This window comes from Narcine bancroftii, chromosome 1 (assembly GCF_036971445.1).
Source record: "Narcine bancroftii isolate sNarBan1 chromosome 1, sNarBan1.hap1, whole genome shotgun sequence".
In the NCBI taxonomy this organism is placed as follows: Eukaryota; Metazoa; Chordata; class Chondrichthyes; order Torpediniformes; family Narcinidae; genus Narcine; species Narcine bancroftii.
The window spans coordinates 426,591,785-426,612,286 of record NC_091469.1 but is presented as its reverse complement, the minus strand read 5'-3'; the positions used below and the strand labels follow the sequence as shown (position 1 = coordinate 426,612,286).

At 41.6% G+C, this 20,502-nt stretch overlaps 1 protein-coding gene and 1 long non-coding RNA gene across 4 annotated transcripts in view; one reads left to right on the top strand and one right to left on the bottom strand.

Moving 5' to 3' along the window:
* The window catches only part of ice1 (KIAA0947-like (H. sapiens)), a 65,508-nt gene that overhangs the window by 32,930 nt on the left and 12,076 nt on the right, over positions 1-20,502 (top strand). For both annotated transcript variants that reach the window (XM_069914204.1, XM_069914203.1), the window contains exons 14-16: positions 11,864-12,032; positions 17,433-17,593; positions 19,752-19,942. In XM_069914204.1, the coding sequence (XP_069770305.1) occupies positions 11,864-12,032; positions 17,433-17,593; positions 19,752-19,942 (521 nt within the window). The remainder of the gene's footprint in view (positions 1-11,863; positions 12,033-17,432; positions 17,594-19,751; positions 19,943-20,502) is intronic.
* The window catches only part of LOC138751647 (uncharacterized), a 40,901-nt gene continuing 31,467 nt past the window's right edge, over positions 11,069-20,502 (bottom strand). For both annotated transcript variants that reach the window (XR_011350100.1, XR_011350101.1), the window contains one exon: positions 11,069-12,022. This is a non-coding gene — a long non-coding RNA (uncharacterized lncRNA). The remainder of the gene's footprint in view (positions 12,023-20,502) is intronic.

The following is a 20,502-nucleotide window of genomic DNA, read 5'->3' as shown; positions in this document are numbered from 1 at the left end:
GCCGCTTTAGTTGCCCATTCAGAGCCAGCTCTTCAGCGCTTGACGTCCTGTTATGCAGAAGAAACTGCCAAAATGTTTGGCCTGGAAGTCAGCCTGAAGAAAACTGAGGTCCTCCATCAGCCAGCTCCCCACCATGACTACCAGCCCCCCCCACATCTCCATCGGGCACACAGAACTCAAAATGGTCAACCAGTTTACCTATCTCGGCTGCACCATTTCATCAGATGCAAGGATCAACAACGAGATAGACAACAGACTCACCAAGGCAAATAGCGCCTTTGGAAGACTACACGAAAGAGTCTGGAAAAACAACCAACTGAAAAACCTCACAAAGATAAGCGTATACAGAGCCGTTGTCATACCCACACTCCTGTTCGGCTCCGAATCATGGGTCCTCTACCGGCATCACCTACGGCTCCTCGAACGCTTCCATCAGCGTTGTCTCCGCTCCATCCTCAACATTCATTGGAGCGACTTCATCCCTAACATCAAAGTACTCGAGATGGCAGAGGCCGACAGCATCAAATCCACACTGTTGAAGATCCAACTGCGCTGGGTAGGTCACGTCTCCAGAATGGAGGACCATCGCCTTCCCAAGATTGTGTTATATGGCGGGCTCTCCACTGGCCACCGAGAATGAGGTGCACCAAAGAAGAGGTGCAAGGACTGCCTAAAGAAATCTCTTGGTGCCTGCCACATTGACCACTGCCAGTGGGCTGATATCGCCTCAAACCGTGCATCTTGGCGCCTCACAGTTTGGCGGGCAGCAACCTCCTTTGAAGAAGACCGCAGAGCCCACCTCACTGACAAAAGACAAAGGAGGAAAGAACCAACACCCAACCCCAACCAACCAATTTCCCCCTGCAACTCCTGCAACCGTGTCTGCCTTTCCCGCATCGGACTTGTCAGCCACAAACGAGCCTGCAGCTGACGTGGACATTTACCCCTCCATAAATCTTCATCCGCGAAGCCAAGCCAAATTTACAATTTTGTAGTTCTTTTGCCTTCCATTCAACCCCACATTATTATCTAGTTTCCACGTAACGGCTATACATTTCTTTGCTACAGCTATTGCTACACTTAAAAACTTCCTCTGATAAATATATAATTTCAAATCATAAATATCCCCGAGCAAAAATATTTTGGGGTCTTTCAAAACTTGCATCTTCATAACTTGTCTTTTCACACTTCCATACTGCATGTAAAAAGGTTCCTACCTCTTTATTACATCTTAAATACTGATCAGAGCAATTTGAATGAAGTCCTTGTAATTTATGTGGAGTATAATATTGCTGAGAAAATTAAATTGTACCATTTGATATCTAATATTAATTGTGTTGGTTATACTTTCATAACATAATTTGGACCATACTTCTTGGATTTATATATTTAAATCACTTTCCCATCTCAATTTAGATTTAACTAGATCTTTTTTTCTGCATAGTCTCTTGCAATTTTAGTATTAGTAATAAATCTTTTGATAGACATATCAGTTATTAAATATTCAAATTAACTTTGATCCAGTAATCTAAAATTAAGTCCTAACTTTCCTTTTAAATATGATTTAAGTTGATAATAAGAAAAAATAGTATTATTTGGTATATTATACTTATCTTTCAATTGGTCAAAAGTTTTTTTTAAAAAACAGAACCCAAAAAACAATCCTTTATTCTTTTTATTTCCTTTTTATTCCACAGTTATATCAAATATCAAAAAAATTATTTATTAACTGTAAAGGGAATTAAAGGATTTTGCTTTAATAACATGCTAGCTAATCGAAAATTTTTCATTCCTCTTTCTGCATGGATTCCATTCCATACTTTAAGTATATGTTTCAAAATTGGTGTATCTATTTTCCCTTTGAACAATTCTTAATGCCATTTATACAAAATGTTTTCAGAATTATTTTCCCCTATTTTACTCATTTCTATTTGTACCCACGCTGTCTTTTCTGGTGAACCTTTGTTAATCTCTTTATCACATGTACTTTCTTGTGTGGAAAAGATCAGATTTGTACACAGTATGGCAGGTGGTGCTCCATAAGGTCCTGTTCATGTACAATGAGATGTTTTTACTTTCATATTCAAATAATCTTGCAATGAAGGTCAACCTGCTTCTTAATTTCTTGTGGATTTGTGTCCCTCTTAATTTTTATTCCTTTCATTCTCTGCCATTTAACAAAACAACTGCACTTTTGTACCTTTTCTCGTAATGTGAATGGTCTTACAATTTTCCAACATTACATTCCATATGTTATATCCTTGCCTATTCACACAGTCCATCTTTCTGCTCCTGCTTCCTCAACCCTTTCATAGCCCACACTGCCACCCAGTTTTGTAACTTAAATATTTTAAATTTAAACGTAGCACGGTAACAGGCCCTTTCACCCCTTGAGCCTGTGATGCCCAAATATTGTATTCCAATTGGCCAATCCTGTTAGGGTGGGGGAAACTGAAGCACCCAGAGGAAACCAACGCAGATACGTGGAGAGCATACAAACTCCTTACAGACAGTGCTAGATTCAAGCATGAGTCACTGGTACTGTAATAGCGTGTTAACCCTTACCGCCTTACAGTTGGGGTGAAGTGGAAAGCACCATGTAATATTCATTTACTGCTGTGTAAAAAGCAAGCAATGCCACAGTCATTTCAAAATAAATTGGCTGTGAAGTGCTTAGATTGGTCACGAGAGAGTGTTGTTAATCAAATACAAATATAATCTCACATTCTTTCTGTTTATAAAAATTAAGCTCACTCATAATTTCTCAAAAAATTTAGTCAATGAATGCAAAGCATAATCTGATTTTTATGTGTTGTACTTTCATAATTTAAACCTGAATGCTATTGAAAAGCGTATTGTTTATTGCAATTGCAACTGTCCTTCTTTGTACATTATGTCAGATAATTGTAATTTTGTAGTAGCCCATGTATGGAGACGCAGACCGGCACACAAAATGGCCAACTTACACAGCAACCGCACGGTGGTGGGGGGGGTGGGGGGTGGTGGTGACACTGGCCGTTGTCCCAGGTGACCTTCGCAGGGTGGGAAGATGGGGAACTGTGGTGGTAACGCCAGCCAATCTCAGGCCGGCACTCCAATGACGCGGGGCTTGGACGTCAGCACCTGGGGCCCATATAAATGTGAAGGCCAGTGCAATAAACCAGTCTTGACTTCAAGGCTTTGGTGTGCATGTCGTTCTTCTCCAAGCCCACGTAGCACGAACGCTACATTGGTGACCCTGACAGGTCCAGCCAGCAGTTAGACTGGAAGATGACAGACCAGGCAGAGCCACAGTCTCATTCAGGCTCCCAATGCTTTGGGTTTCACAGCCACGTGTGCTTCAAGCAGGCCAAGCCTCAGTTCCAGCTTCAAAGTCTCGCTGCTGACGACACACGCTACTTCTACATCATGAATGCTCTTGATCAAGAAACCGCAGCAAGGGTCGTAGACTCCTACGGCAGCTTCCAGAGTGAGACAAATATGCAGCTGTCAAACAGCTGTTAACCTGCACTTTCAGGCTCTCCCGATTATTGCATATGAACAGATAGGGGGACAGGGCCCTATCCACCCTAATGAGTGAGAAGCTCACTTTGACCAAGATTCACAAGCAAATCTCTTTGAGCAGATCTTTCTGGACCAGCTGCCCAAAGATATCCCACTCTTGCTCACGGTCGAGGACTTCAGTGAACCTCAGGGTTGTGGCCCGGGCATACGTGGTCTGGAGAGTGAAGGAAGGACAGCAGCACTGTCGTAGACCACATCAGTAAGTCCCACAAACAGCCACCTGCGAGACCAAGACCAGCGGAGAGGCAAGTTAATACCCAGGACAATTCTGCTATTATTCATCAGCAATGGGTGCGGAGGCCTGTCGATGCTGGCACCCTATGGGTTTTCAGGAAACACCCTGGCTGACCATTGTAGATGGCTGTGGAGATTGGTCCATGTGAAAGCATCCTCTACGTTTGAGACTCCTTTGTTTTCCTGGTCAACACTGGCACCAAGATAAGTAACACTGGCACCAAGATAAGTGTCCTACCCTCTTCCCCCCCCCCCCCCCCCACCATAGGCCTCGACAAATGCAACGGCAAGCAGGGCCCAGCACTGAGGGGAGCCAACAGTTCCTCCATCCGAACCTTTGGTACCCACACCATCCCTCTTTGGTTCAAAGCAGCTGATTTACATGGACCTTCACTCTCACAGCAGTGGCACAACCATTCTTGGGGGCTGACTTCCTTCATGCCCACAGCCTGCTTGTGGACCTCAAGGGGTGAACCTGCACGCCAGAATCATTCAGACTCTACCTATGGGGGAAGCCAAGCTACCAACCCCCCACCTTGACTCTCTAACGCTTTCAAACAAATTCGCCCACATCCTGGTGGATTCCCCTTAATAGTGGTGCCACAGTTCTCCACGGCTGAGCCAAAGCATGGGGTAAGGCACCACATTCTGACTGAGGGCTCCTCACTCCATGCCTGGGCATGCTGACTCCCTCCCAAAAATCTCTGCCTAGCACAGGAGGAATTTAAGAAAATGGTGGAGCTAAGGATTGAGCGGCACTCTGACAGTCTCTGGGCCTCCCTCCTTCTCATGGTGTCAAAAGCAATGGTGGTGGAAGCCATGCGTGACTATCACCGCCTTAACAAGACCACCACACCCGATAGATATCCTTTACCCCTCATCCAAGACTTCATCACCAACCTGCGTGGGACGCAGGTGTTTTTCAAGGTGGACTTCATCCAGGGGTACCATCAAATCCCAGTTCACCCTGAGGACATCCCCAAGACCGCGATCATAACCCCCTTTGGTTTCTTTGAATTTCTCCACATGCCCTTCTTTTTAAAAAAAAAAGCGTAGCAAAAAATTTCCAGCAACTGATGGGCGCAGTGGCCCGGGACCACGTCGCCCACCTGAAACAACTGTGCACCTGGTTGAGTGAGTTTGCTCTGACAATTAACCCTGCGAAGTGCTAATTCAGCCTGGACACTATTGACTTCCTGGGGCACAGAATAAACAGGCATGGGGCATCACCCCTCCCCAAAAAGGACGAGGTGGTCTGGCACTTCACCAAGCCATGTAGAATTAAAGGGCTACAAGAATTAATCGGTATGATAAACTTACTACATATTCATACCGGCAGCAGCTCACATTGTGTGCCTCCTCTTTGCGCTGATGGTGGGCAAGTCAAAAGACATTACCTGTGACGATGAGTGTTTGAGAGTATTACAGAATGCCAAAGATACACTGGCCAGGGCCACCCTCCTCATACATACCCAACCAAGGCACCCACTGCTCTGACCGTCAACGCCTCCAACACAGTGGTAGGAGGCATTATGGAAGACTTAATTGAAGGTGAATGGCAAACTGTCCTTTTTCAGCAGGCATCCCCACCCCCCCCACCGACCCAGAGCTCAAGTACAGTGCTTTCAACCAAGAGCTATTGGCACTGGTTTCCGTTACTTTTTGGAAGGCCGGCAATTCAAGGTCTTCACCAATCACAAGCCACTGAATTTAGCCTTCCATAAGGTATAGGACCAGTGGTCGGCCCAACAACAGAGACATTTGTCCCACGTGTCCAAATTTACCACAGACGTATGGCACATTGCAGGGAAAAGCAATGTGGTAGCTGATACTCTATCACGCCCCGCGATCGAGTCAGTACACGCACTGTCCCAGTGAATCAACTATGTGGCCCTCATTGAAGCGTTTAGGACAGCTGTCACCGGTCTCAGGGTGGAAGATGTCTCCGTCGGCCCAGGTAACCTAATACTGCTATGCAACATCTCCACCAGCAGCCCTTGCCCCATCGTCCCAGCTTCAAGGAGGCACCAGGTTTTTGACGCCATCCACAATCTGGTGCATCCTGCAATCCTGGCCACAGTCAAGATTGTGGCTAGCATGTTTGTCTGGCATGGTCTCCATAAGCAGGTCAGCCAGTGGGCCAAAACCTGCACGAACTGCCAGTACTCAAAAGTGCAGACTCACACAAGGGTGCCCACACAGACCTTTGAACCAGTGCGGCGCAGGTCCAGCCATGTACATATTGACATTGGGGGCCACTACTAGTTTCCCATGTGGTGAGATACCTCTTGACCATGGTTGACGTACAATGAGGTGGCCTGAGTCAGACCTAGTAGCTGATATTACCACAGAAACCTGCGCCAGAGCACTCATCAACACATGGGTATCCAGATTTCAGGACCCAGAGCACCTAATGTCTGACAGGGCACAATTTATATCTGGGCTCTGGACAGCGCTGGCTAACTTAACGGAGACACAGCTCCACACACCATGGTATATCACCCTCAGGTCAATGGGTTGGGTGAGCAATTTCACATGCATCTGAAGGCAGCCTTGATGACCCGGCTCAAGGCTCCCAACTGGGTGCACGAACTGCCTTCGGTGCAGCAGGGGATTTGCACTGCGCCAAAGGAAGACTTTGCCCCTCTGGGGTGGACATAGTCTGTGGAACACCCTTAATCATTCTGGGGGAGTTCCTAGCCCTTGAAAAACACCCAGAAGATCCTGCAACCACCCTTGAGAACTTGCAGCGAAAACTGGGGTCCCTGGTCCTGCAACAACTCCCACCACCCGGCCAGCCCAAACATGACATCCCTGTGGACTTAAAGACTTGTCAGTATGTGTTTGTGCGAAGTGGCGCACACCAGCTGCCCCTACAAGGACCCTACATGGTCATCAGGGGCAACAGCTCCACTTTTGTCCTCAACAGCGATGGCAAGGAGGAGACTTTTATCGTCGACTGCCTGAAATCGTCATAACTGGACGCGACCAACTGGTCTCCACTCCTCCCCCACAACGCAAGGGTAGGCAGCCCAAGTCAGCAGACAACTGCCCGATTGCCGGTTCTGGGGGGAGGGGTACGGAGATGCGGACCCACCCACAAAATGGCTGACGAATGCGGCAACTGCGCGGATCTGGGGATAACACTGGCCATCATCCCAGGTGACCTCCTGGACAGCAGGAAGATGGGGAACTGTGGCAGGAACACCAGCTCATCCCAGGCCGCTGCCCTGATGACGTGAGGCCCTGTCGTCAGGATCTGGGGCCAACATAAACACGACGGCCAGTGCGATAAACCAGCCACAACTTCAAGGCTTTGGAGTGTATGTTGTTCTTTTCCACTCCCACATAGCGCAAATGCTACAATTTCATGAATTTTACCTTCTTGAAGGCAATAGAAAACTATCCCAAATAACATGGAATTTCAATTCTCAACAGTTTCCATAGATAAAAACTTAGTACTTCAAGTATTTAAAAATACCTCTAATAGCTATTTTCTTTAAGTAAATGACAAACTGGAAACATGCAAGTCATAGGTTAACAAAAGACTGAAAATACTGGAGCAACAGACTAAGTGCTGGAGCAACTCAGCAGGAAGGCAAAAGATTGTCTATGTTTAACCCTTCATCATAAATAACAAGAAATGAGCTAATCCCAAATAAAAGGACAGGAAGTGTGGAAGAGCACAGGTTGGTGGTGGGGTGCGGGGGGAGGGAGAAAGCAGGGTGATGATGTGAGGGATGGAGGTGCAACGAAGACTCTCCTGCGGAATTAAAATTAAATCCAGAAAATAATAATTTTTAAAACAATCGACATTTATTTTAAACCCCCCCAGAACCTACCTGTAACATGCTGGGCATGGCTGGTAGATGAAAGAAGGCAGCAAAAACCGAGTTACCTGCGAGTAAAGAAATAAAGAAAATGGAGAATGTGCGGCCTACCTTAACATTGGACTCTGGGGGTCATTTCTTAGACCTCCATGGACAACATGAGTGATGATGGCTTTCCTGAAGCCAGCAAAAATGCTACCCCTCTGAGGAACCGGAGAAGATGTCGCTGGAGCCATCCGGATCTCTCTGGAGGAATATCAAAATGTGGTTCGCATGTGCAAAGGTTTACCCCCAAAAATGCTCGAAAGGATCTTTCCTCATTAATGATGGGTCAATTTCAGAGTGTAAGAGAAGATATGCAGAACTTAATAAAGTTAAATAAAAAGTTCGGAGAATAGAATTGGATGTGCAGATAGTTAAAAATGTTGTGGATATTTGTATGGATAGAATTGAAAAGGTTGAATGTTCTGAAATTGTTTTGGGCAAAAACAGAGGAATGAATTAGAAAAAATTGACATATTGGAAAACCATAGTAGGCGTAACAATTTTAAGATTGTTGGTCTTACAGAAGAATCTGAAGGAAGTGAAAATCCTGTGGATTTTTTTCAAAAATGGATTCCTAAAGTTCTGGGTGAAGAAAATTTTCCCAACTGAATTGAATTTGGAGTGAGCTCATAAAGCCTAAAGGAAGAGGCCATTACCAACTTAACCGCCCAGGGCTGGATTAGTTAAATGCTTAAGCTATCAAGATAAAGAAAAAAATTAAAAGTAGCAGTCCAACAGATGACAAAATATGGGACCTATGATTATTAATGGAAATAACATTTTCTTTTATGTTGATTTAAGTCAGGCAGTGGTGGATAGAAGAAGAGTTTAATCCAGTAAAGGCAAATTTTTGGAAGAAAGGTTACAAGTTTACGTTCAGACATTAAATGTGTTTTTAGACAACAATCAATCCAGGTTCTTCATGGCAGCAGGAGAAGCAAGAGCTTTTGCAGAATCTCTTCATTTAAAGAAGATCATCAAATGGGAGTGGAAGGTTCAAGCCCTCAATGATAAATCCAAAGGGAGGTGGTGCAAATATAGCTTACACCCAAAAGAGCCATACCTTTGCAGGTTTTAATCTATCAACAGGATTTGCAGATAGGCCCAGAGGAGCAGAGACAAACAGTCATAATTGATGAAGATCAAGTAATCACTGACCTGGAAGCAGCCATGATAGACTGAATTAAATTTGTAATTGATTTTATTTCCCCTGGGGGAGTTGGTGTTTTTTTCCTTACTTGCTTTATCTGTCATGTGCCATATTATGGTGGGAGCCACAACCCATATTGTGGAGGGTTGAGAGCTGTTTTTTTTTTAATTCAGCATTTGTGGAGGGATTTATATAATCAGTTTACTTTTATTCTTTACTTTTTCAGTATTTTTTGGGACAGAGATGTTCACAAGGATTGTTTTGTGCTTGATGGTGGAGACCTAGGAGGGTAGGACTGAAAGAGAATTAGATTCAAAATAATGGATGGAAATAATACTAAATTTTCTTAGTTTTAATGTTAATGGGTTTAATAGTACAATTAAAGAAAAATAAGTGCTTATATGAAAAAGATGTAAATGGATATTGCATTTTACAATAAACTCATTTGACAGAGAAATAACATATGAAATTAAAAAATGGAATGGCTGGGTCAATTGGTAGCTTCATCTTTTAATTCTAAAGCAAGAAGTGTAGTGATATTAATAAAAAAACACTAGTGGTGAAAATTCAAGATGTTATAACAGATCCTGTGAGAAGATATGTCTTGGTTCATTATCAATTTTAATATGAAATACAGACACTTATAAGTATTTATGCACTAAATGTAGATAAAGATGAAGATTTTGTAAGAATTGGATGAAAAAATATCAATAGGAGGTAATTTTAACTGTTGTCTTGATCCTATATTGGAGATATCAACTAATTTAGTAGCAAAAACTAAAATGGATAAGATTTAATTGAGTTTTAAATGTAATAGATATTTGGTGTAGGTTGAATAGGTAGAATAAATTGTGTTAAGATTAATGTTTTTTTCCAAGAATACAATATATTTTCAATTGATTCCTATAGCAATTCCTCAAATTTTTAAAAAAGAATCAAATGCTTGTGTTAGGAAATTTTTACGGATAAATTAACTTGGAGGTTTGCAGCTCCCTAATCTTATGAATTATTATAAAGCAGCCAGTTGCAATTTGTTAACATAATTTAAATAAAATTCCAGCTTGAGTGTATGTAGGGGAACTAAACCCACAAGATTTTATTTATAAATGGAATTAAAGATTGTTATCACTTAGCAGTGGCCAAGAAATGTATAGCGTCTACTTGGAAAGATAGAAATATACTAAATTTGGATAGGTGGTATTTAGAGATGAAGTCTTGTTTAATTATGGAAAGGATATCTTTTTCAATTCAAGATAAGATGTCTTTTTATAAGTTGAAGTGGACTCCATTTGTTAAGTATATGCAATTAAGTTTGATTTAAGTATGTTCCTAGATGTGATATTTTAGATCTGATCAATCATTTTTTTAAATTATTTTTATTTGTCATATTTTTATTTTTCTTTGTGTGTGTTTTTTTAAAATACATAATATTATTAATTTTACTAGTTCTTCACTCTTTATTTTGGGGGAGGGGAAGGGTGGGTGTTTTTTATATATAGATTTTTTTTTAGTTCTTGTATATGTAGGGGGGGTTAGGTTGAATTAAGTTAGGTTATTAATGTTGTATTGTAATTATATTATTTTATTTTATATTTTTTCTTTAAATGTAATTTTTCTTTTTATTCCTGTGATAAAATCTTTAAATAAAGTTTAATAAAAAAGATTGTTAACAGCAAATAGAGAAATTCTCATATTGAAACATTTAATTGAGTTTTGGAATAAGGTTGATAAAGAGATTGGGGGAGGAAGCTTTTTGTCAATTGAAAAAAAAACATTATTTTAGAATAAATTGATTCCATTTTCCATGGGAAGTAATTTTTTAAAGATTTGGCAGTGTCATAATATTAGGAAGATGGAGGATGTTTTTGAAGCAGAGAGAGTTATTACTTTTAATAGAAAAGAAGGAGCAGTTCAAAGTACCTGAGAATACTAGATTTAGTTATCACCAGATTATGGAATTGTTATGTGAAAACTTTGGTCAAGAGTGTCATTGCCAGTAGGGATGAAATTAAAATCATTGTTGTGTAATGGAGATATAAAGAAATTTATTTCAGTGATGTATAGGTTACTACAAAAGAAAGCCCGAAAAATATCTAGATCTAGATAAAGATAGTAAGTAGATTTGAATAAACAAATAAATGAATGGGATTGGATTGAGTTATGTAGAGAAAATATGAAAAGTACAATAAATGTGAGATATAGGTTGGTACAATATAATTTTATTCATCAGTTATATTTGACACCATAAAAGTTTTTTTTTAAATTGAACCAGACCTTTTCAGATTTATGTTTTAGACATGGACAGGAAAATAGTACATTTTTGCATTCTACTTGGCAGTGTCCTAGAGTTAAATCCTTTTGGTTATAAAAAAAGACTTCAATACTTTTCAATTAATTACCATAGAGGAAGAGATAATAAATATAAACAATAATAGTTACAAACATGCAAGAAAAAAGTCCTCTTTCAATGTACAGTTGTTTTTATGATTAGGGTGTCAGGGGAGGTTCAATAGCCTGATGGCTGTTTGAGGGGAAAAAAAGCTGCTCTTGAACCTACAAATGCAGGGCTTCAGGCTTCTGTGCATTCTTCTCAAAGGTGGCAGTGAGAAAAGGTTATGATATGGGTGATGGGAGTCCTTTATGATCTTTGTTGCTACCTTGAGTCAACACATCACTTCAGTGGATGGGAGTCAGAGCCCATGATCGACCTGGCTGTGTCTGTTACTTTCTGCAGCTTCTGCATTCCTGTGCCCTTGAATTACCAAGCTAGACTGTAATGCAACCAGTGTACCTTCCACAATGCATCGAGTATCTCCTAACACTACTTAAAAAGTAGAGTTGTTTGTATGCCTTCTTCACAGATGCATCAATTTGCTGGCCCCAGGAGACATTCTCCAACAGAAGGCTCTTTATGAAATGTAAATAGTAACGCCAGTCAGTTGAGCTAAGTGGCCAATTCCTTCACAATGTAAAAATCAGAGGTGTTATAGTTTATTGGTAATTAATGAATGAAATCAGTTCATTTGTTTCTTTATGGCAGGACTTGATGGATGCTTTGCTCTTGGCTATCATTCAGAAGTTGAAGGTTGATCAGACTACCCTGGATTGTAACTGTCTTCAAGCACTTTGTCGAGTTTATGTTGCAATCTGCCGACACCAGGGAGATCTTGAAAGAGCTCGTCTTCTTTCGTACAGTATTCTAAAGGAAGGTGAGAAAAAGTGATACAAATTGCATAACTTTCAAACAGAGCCTGTTGTTTTGGATATCCTGTAAAAATTTCCATGAGAATTAATCAGATGTCTCTCAAAAAGTAAAACTTATTAAACTGAACCTTTGAATCAATAATACTCTTCCTAGTAACAATTATTATTGCCAATTAAATGGAGTTTAAATTGTATTGCAGTTTGTACAATATTCCTAGCCAGGTTTTCCCATGTCAAAGGGAGGAATACTGGAGTTTCTTCTTTTTTATTCTAACCTTAAATTTTATAATTAATCAAGGAAAGAGCTGAAGGCTGAAATCAATTTGCAAAGATCAAAGGCCTGAAAAGTTTTTGTTCTTTATGTTCCTCTACCAAAAAATAGCTATTTTTTGTTTCTCTTCTTGCAGTCATCACACAAAAAAAAGATTTTAAAAATGTCGAAATGAGACTTGGAAGTGCTTTAAGTTCAATCCATATTTTAGAAAGTGGATGCATGCAGAACTTCTGGATGTTTGATTGAACTTCAGAAATACTCTATATACTCATCTAATAGTTGATGCTTTGTAATGGTCAACTTCCCCCCCCCCCCCAACTGTTTTTAGTCCAAAAATTGTGTGTTTTCCATGTGACCTGTGAAAAATTCAACAGCCCCCCCTATTTTTGGCCTTGATTGCTTACCCATCCGAGCTCCTGATCCCCACCACGGATCCTCATCTCAGCTGCCCGCCCATCCGAGCTCCTGGTGTCTCGACTGCAGATCCTCCCCCTGCCCATTCACTAGAGTGCCCGACACCGTGACAGTCATCCTGGCTGCCCACCCAGCATAATTCACAATGCTCCAGTCATGGATCCTTGCCCCAGCCACCCACCCACCTGACACCCCGACCATGAATGCTTGCCCTGCTCGCTCAACGGAGCTCCTGATGAACCAACCATGGATTCTTGTCTCGGCCACCCACCCATCCAAGCTCCTGATGCCCTCACTGTGGATCTTTGCCTCAGCTGCCCACCCATCTGAGCTCCAAACACACAAAATGCGGACTTACCACCCGGTCCGGGCCATCTGAGCTCCCGACACCTTGAAAGATGTTGGTACCATGGTCCAAAGTATGACCCATGTAAAAGTTGACCCTCACAAATTTGACCTGAGAATTTAGTCCAAAATCTCAACTATTACATAAGTATATATAGTAGACAATTGTCAAACTGCTTGTTTCCTTAATAAAGCTAAAGTTTGATAACTTTCATTGTCTTAATTTACAATACAGGTGCACAACTTTTTCGAACAGAGGCACTTCCCAATCCACTCTTAATGAACATTTTTTTGTTTTAACTGGACATAATCAGATAGTGATATTTTAAATATTCTTTAAAGACACTAGTGCCATAGTTCTTGCAAATCCAGACACTGATTCTTCACAGATCATCCACTGCTCACTTCACTGTATCATCCACTGCCATCAGAATGATCCAGTCACCAAATCATTGATCTTCTTTCCATCTGAGAAGTTCTTTACTCAGCATCACTGTAACTTGGTGTAATGGCAGACCTGTAATCACCATTTTATACCTATTTGTAGTGATTGGGTCTGAATGGATCAAGACTCTCACCCAAATGATCAGACCAAGCCTATCATGGACCCCTGGATTTCTGCTTCTTTGCTACCTACTTTAATATTTAGGTGTAGCTTCAACACAACTCTTCCTTGTATGCTCACATCTCTCCCCAAGGTAGAATGGACCACTCCTTTTCTCCTTTTAAAGCAGTTCACTTTGATTGGACCAGTGGACTTGAGCTTCAGATAATTGTCCGACATCAAGTAAGTAGTTTGACAGTAGGTCACCACAGTGGTGGTGCACTTCTCAACCCGTGAAGTCACATGCCACTTCCTTAACAGCAACTTGTTTTACAAGTCACCCAAAAAAAATTAGCTGATGGAGGCACTCAAAGGGGTTGAACAGCAAATGTCAAAGTAAATGGATGATTAAAATTTCAGGTCAAGGCCCTGCATCAGAAATAAGTGTAAAGAGATAAGGGGGAATGAGGTGAATGAGGTGTGAAAGGGACCTCAGGCAGTTGGAGGCAGATTTTAAAAGTTCAGACTCAGCAGGAAGGCGCTGATTGGGAAATTGAGGATGGATGACCCAGGCATCATAATAAAAGTGAGGGACTGTGTAGTGGATCAGCCATCAAGGGCATCGTCAGACTAGTCAACGAGTAGGGGCTGAGGTGGTAGTGCAGGACAGTAAAAGCCACCCAATTTGAAGAACAAAAAAGGATACAGCAGGAAGGCATAGGTGAAGGCAGGTTTTGTTTATCTTGTATTTTTTTTCCTTCCAGTCATAGACAATGGGATTGGCAGCCAGGGCAGGGGAATGCTCCTCTTGCAGAAAGTGAGTAGTCAAGGATGCCAGCAGTTTGTCCCTGATGACTTCATCTACAAGGAATACATCTAGCTGCATTCCTGACAAGCTGAGTTAAGGAATTGTAGCTGGAATTAGATGAACTCTGGATCATTCTGGAGGCTAAGGGGGCGATGGACAGGAGTGACAGGGAGGCTATCACGCCAACGACCCAGAAGAGTGTAGTCCATTGACAGTCAGGAGAAGGAAAGGGAATAGGCATCCCTGTGGCCATTAACAACCTTCTGGAGTTTATTCTTGTCCTGAGAGTTTGCACCTCCATACCAGGCAGTGATGCCACCAGCCAGAATCCTCTCCATGGTACACCTGTAGAAGTTTGAGAGTTTTCGATGGCATATTGAATCTCCTCAGACAGCTCAAAGTTTCGCCATTGGCGAACCTTCTTTGTGATTGCATCAACATGGAGGCTCCAGGACAGATCTTCTGAGATGTTGATACCCAGGAATTTGAAGTTCTTGACCCTCTCCACTACTGAGCCCTCAATGAGGACTCGGTTGTGTTCCCCTGACTTCCTCCTGAAGACCACAATCATCTCCTTGGTTTTGCTGACGTTGAGCGTAAGGTTGTTGTGGTTACCAGTCAACGAGCTGATCTGTCTCCCTTCTGTAATATTTCTCTTTGCTGTTGGTGATTCTGCCGACAACTCTGGTGTCATCGGCAGACTTGTAGATGGCAGTGGAATTGTGCCTGGCCACACAGTCGATGTTGCCCAGTCTTCAGGAACTGAGTTTACAGGGAAAGGTTAAATAGATTAAGACTTTATTCTCTGGAGCATAAAGAATGAGGAGAGATTTGAAAGCAATATTTAAAATTATGAGGGGGATAAACAGAGTAAATGTAGAAACACTTTTTGTTCCACTGAGAAACAAACTAGAGGGACATGGGTTGCGGGTGATAGGAGAAAAGTTTAGGGAGAACATAAGGGGGAACTTCTTCACACAAGGCACTTTCAAGCAGGGAAAAGACCCATCTATAAAGGTTCAGGATCTTCGTCCGTGGCTGGCTCTGAGGCACCAATTCCAACCCTTCTCGGAGAAGGATAATCGGCAGAGCGCAGCGCTCCGCCGCCTGACATAAATGTACAGCTGCCACAAGCGGCTGGTTAGGCATGGGCTGATGATGCCATCAGCCTGAGACCCATTTCCCCACTCACCCATCTCCCTCTATGATCCCCTCAAAACAGGGGCAGTGGGCAGGAGCCATCAGCGGGGGCCGTCACTGGCGGCCGTTGGCGAGGCAGCGGGGGCCAGCAGGGCAGTGGAAGCCATTGAAGCCTTTGGGGCTGCTCTCTGCAGCTCAGAGCAATGGTTGTCTTCCCTACCCATAATCCCCCATGCTGCTGGAACTGTTCTTGGAACCACAGAGTGGTTCCAGTGGCTTGGGATTATGGATAGAGAATCCTTTACGGCCGTTGCCCTCCTGCGTATTTATGATGGGTGGCGCTTCGGCATCCATCGCACTGCCTCCATCAGCTCTGGAGGGCGCTACAAGGTGCTGCTCAATATGAATCCAACGCAGGAGCAGCCTTTTAGGGCTGCTCTCTGAACGGTAAGTTTTAAATTTTAGATCCGCTCTTGTATCCGGCCTCCAGGCGGAGGCTTGACATGAAATCTCCTACAGAGCGTACTGTAATTGTGGAATGAGCTGCCAGGTGAAGTGGTGAATGTGGGCTCAATTATAATATTTAAGAAGTATTTGGACAGGTACATGAACAAAAGGGACATGGAGGGCTTTGGACTGGGTGCAGGTCAGTGGGATGAGGCAGGAAATGACTTTGGCACAAACTAGAAGGGGCCTGTTTCTGTGCTGTAATGTTCTATGGAAGGGTGGCCTATCACAATCACATCAACCATTTTTCTTCTATGTCTTGCCTGCCTAAATGTCTCCTTAATGTGGTGATTGTATGTGCTTCCTGATATCAACCACTTTTCCCTCAAATCCTCTTTAAAACTCCTTCCTCTCACTTTAAAATAGTTCATTTTTGGGTTTTTTTATATCTTCTTTGGCTTGGCTTCGTGGACGAAGATTTATGGAGGGGGTAAATGTCCACGTCAGCTGCAGGCTCGTTTGTGGCTGACAAGTCCGATGCGGGAAAGGCAGACACGGTTGCAGCGGTTGCAGGGGAAAATTGGTTGGTTGGGGTTGGGTGTTGGGTTTTTCCTCCTTTGCCTTTTGTCAGTGAGGTGGGCTCTGCGGTCTTCTTCAAAGGAGGTTGCTGCCCGCCGAACTGTGAGGCGCCAAGATGCACGGTTTGAGGCGATATCAGCCCACTGGCGGTGGTCAATGTGGCAGGCACCAAGAGATTTCTTTAGGCAGTCCTTGTACCTTTTCTTTGGTGCACCTCTGTCACGGTGGCCAGTGGAGAGCTCGCCATATAACACGATCTTGGGAAGGCGATGTATACCATGACCATAAGCCCTATCTATGCCTTGTATACACCTCCAGCTTCCTTTGCTCCAGTGAAAACAGACCCAGCCTATCCAATCTCCCCATAGATTCAGAGAATGGAGTTTGCCACACTGCATGCTGCACAGAAATGCTAACTGATGTTTGTGGATAGAGAGCAAGATGCTGGCAGAACAGCACTAATGGCAAAATACAATGCTTCTATGACATAGTGTTAACAAAATGTCTTTAACCACGATAAAAGCAAGAAATTAACAGATGCAAATTAGTGACTTTAGTGAGAAAAGATTTGATATTTTGAAGTTTTATCATAACCTCACCCTTTGAAATATTGTTATACCAGCGTATTTCATACAACTTACGAGGAACAGCTTCATTCTTCAATTGGAATTACTTTTCTTCTGTAAGCTATGATGAGAGTATCTAAAATTCTCTTTCTACGAGTATTTCATAATGTTGAAATTTGGTTCTTTCTGTTCTATCTCATCTATTTTATAATGCAGTTTTCCCCATACCTGAAGTACTCTGGTCATATTTGTATACTGCCTTGTAATTTAGTAACGCTTGCTTTTCAGACTTTCCAGACTCCAGCAAACTGCTGTTGTTCATCTTGAGTGTTTGGCAGAACATATTTTCTATGCAAGGACCAATTAATAAAGCTATGCAAGCTGTTGCCAAGCAACGTGCCAAAGGAGATGTTATGAATTGTTTAAGTGCGTACCTCAACTGGGAGAAGGTAATGTCTCTTTTGTTTACATTTACAATAACATTCCCTCTGTTGTGTGGGAAGGGAAAAGTTCACTTGGCTCAAAGAGCAACAAGTCTGAACACAGGAAGGATCTTTATCAAAACATACTTAAGGGAGATTGCAACAGGAACAACACACTTTAGTACTCTCAATTAGAAAACAATGTAATCAATCACATTGGACTTGAAAGTACTGATGCAAGCAACTTCTTACACTCGTACAAAGACAGTACAACCCAGTCACATCGGACTTAACACGACTGATGCTAACAACTGTGTACAGACTTGTAACAACCAAGGATTACAATACTCTATCTGCTGTTCCTTGTCTAACGTGGGCACAGCTCCAATATTATCTTACAGGCCTGATCCCTGTGGGGGGGCACACCTCACCAACAACTCTTGCAGCATTGTCCACAGTTCATGACCTGGAGTGGAGCAGGGTTCATCTCAAGACCAAAAAATAAAAGAGGAAGAGCTACTGCATATGGTGGACTTTGTAGTACAGTAAACTGGATGGTCCAGCTCAGATAATCATTTGGTGATTAAAGGGGCCAATGTTGAGATGTGCAATGTTGAGGTGGCCAGATTCCAACCTTGATTGGCAGGTAATGCGACTTGTAACTAGGTTCCAGATGGAGATGTCATATGACCCTCCACAATCCACACTCCCACCGAATTCCAGGCAGAGAGGTCACGAGACCCTCAGCAATTCACTGCACCTTCTGTATCAATAACATGTTAAAAATGGTTGTCATTTAACTTGGCGCCTAAGTAAATATATCGATTACATTTATTGTTTTGATGTATGGAACCTAAATGTTGTAATCTCTTGCTGCTAATTGTTACGAAAGTACAGTTTTACCACCATTCTTTGTTAGTAAGTTATTGTTCCAGGAGTGTTCCTTTGTGTACTTTGTTCCAGTATTAGCCTTAATCCCAGCACTGCAGCTCCCAGATAGAAATTTCCATAGCATTTTAATGTTCTGAGAGAAAGATATTCCCCCTCATCTCCATCTTAAATGGTTATCTTATTATTTCCATTTGGTAATTTAATGTACACTTTTAGAGATGTATTTCCTTTACAAAGTACTTTTTTAACTGTAACAAATGAAATTTTTGTTGCATATACAGGTATACATTGTACTGGTGCATATGACAATAAATTTATTATAACTATGCACTCTTGTTCCTGGTTTCCAATATCTTCACTAAGAGAAACATCATCCCTGTCAATTTCCTTTCATATTCTCACATCTTGCAATGAGTATGCTTATCATGGATTATTTCATGGATTTTTTTTATCCCTGGAATCAACGTCATGAGCCTTCTTGAACGACAAGTTTATAATTCCTTAAATGTGGGGATCAAATCTATAGTGGTGTTCCATGTGCAGTTTCACCAGTGTTCTGTAGAGTTTCATCAAGACTAGAGCAAAAGAAACAGACTAAAAGAGAAGCTCCGCTGGTTAGGTAGCATCCAATTCTAGCATCTCCAATCTCTTGTTTCTGCATACAACTAGCGTGTCTTTTAGAATAAGAAATTGATGGAAACACTGAAATACTGCTTTTTTTTTAAATTTCATATTTCCTTGTTTTTATATTCTACTCCTCTTGTGAGAAAGTCCTAAATTTCATTTGCCTGAATGCTAATTACAGAGAGCTCAGATCTCATTTTGTAACTTTCGTTCAATTAAATAATAATTTGGTTTTTTAATTTTTTGTTCACCAATATATGAAGCTATACTTAATAGTTTACCGGTTACATTTTTCGAGTGATAGTTTTAAGTGTCTCTTCTCAATGGCCCCTTTATATATTATTATCTTTTACCATGAAGATCAATTCAAAATTATTATTTAGAATCTCTACTAGTTTTCTATTTCCCTTTATTAATTCCCTAGTCTCATCCTTTATGTTATTGATATTTGTTTGCATTCCTGTAACATTTTACTATCTGTTTTTGTACATGATTCTAGTTTACGCTTATACTTCCTCAAATATTTTATTTATTGGAGTCCATTCCCAAGTTGCAATGGTGAAAGAATGTTGAGCAAGTCCATGGCATTGTCCAGTAAATGTCATTAATGAAGTTGCAATTGCAAACTACAAGAAATGATATATTTAATATTTATGCATTTCATTTCTAGAATCCACCTCTGGATGTAAGTTGTTTGGTTTCAAGTTTCCTTGTAGCAATGCAGCAGAGTCCAAAAGTAAGATTCCAAGCAAGTCACGAACGTGGAATGGACTTCAATAGTGATATGTGGGAATTGATATATGCCATTGACCTGCTGTGCTCCCAGCAGCAATGGGCATGGACACATGACTGCTTCATCAGGTATTCAGTGTGGTTGGACTAAAGAGCATTAAGACATGGAAAGTTAACAAAATGTTTTTTTTTGATCAGTAGAATTATTTAATTAATTCTAACTCAACTAGATATTTCATCTTCCATCCACTGAAGATAAAGCAAAGCTTACACAGAGCATCTTGCTCTCTCGTTCAATAACTAAAATCCACGTGAGCCTTGTTAAGGAACTGCCTTAGAACTCCAGATAAAAACCTTCAGGATTCACGTTCATGATTGTTTCCCAAATACTCATCCTGGATGTGCATTTGATGATGGTCACCTGAGTGAACATCAAGGGTCATGAAGGTCTGTAGTGGTAACTAAACATGGACCAGTTTGATAAGGATTTCAATACAAGTTGGAAGTATGGAGAGCCATCATTTATGAAAAGAGCCTTGCTGTTTAGTTCATTGTTCTGTAGTGTCCTTCTGAAGCAAACTTTAGTAATATTTAATGGATATCATTTGAATGTTTTGCATCAGTTCAGGCATATGGGTGACAATGAGCATTTTAAAAAACCACTAGGTAATTAATAACGAGGTTGAGCA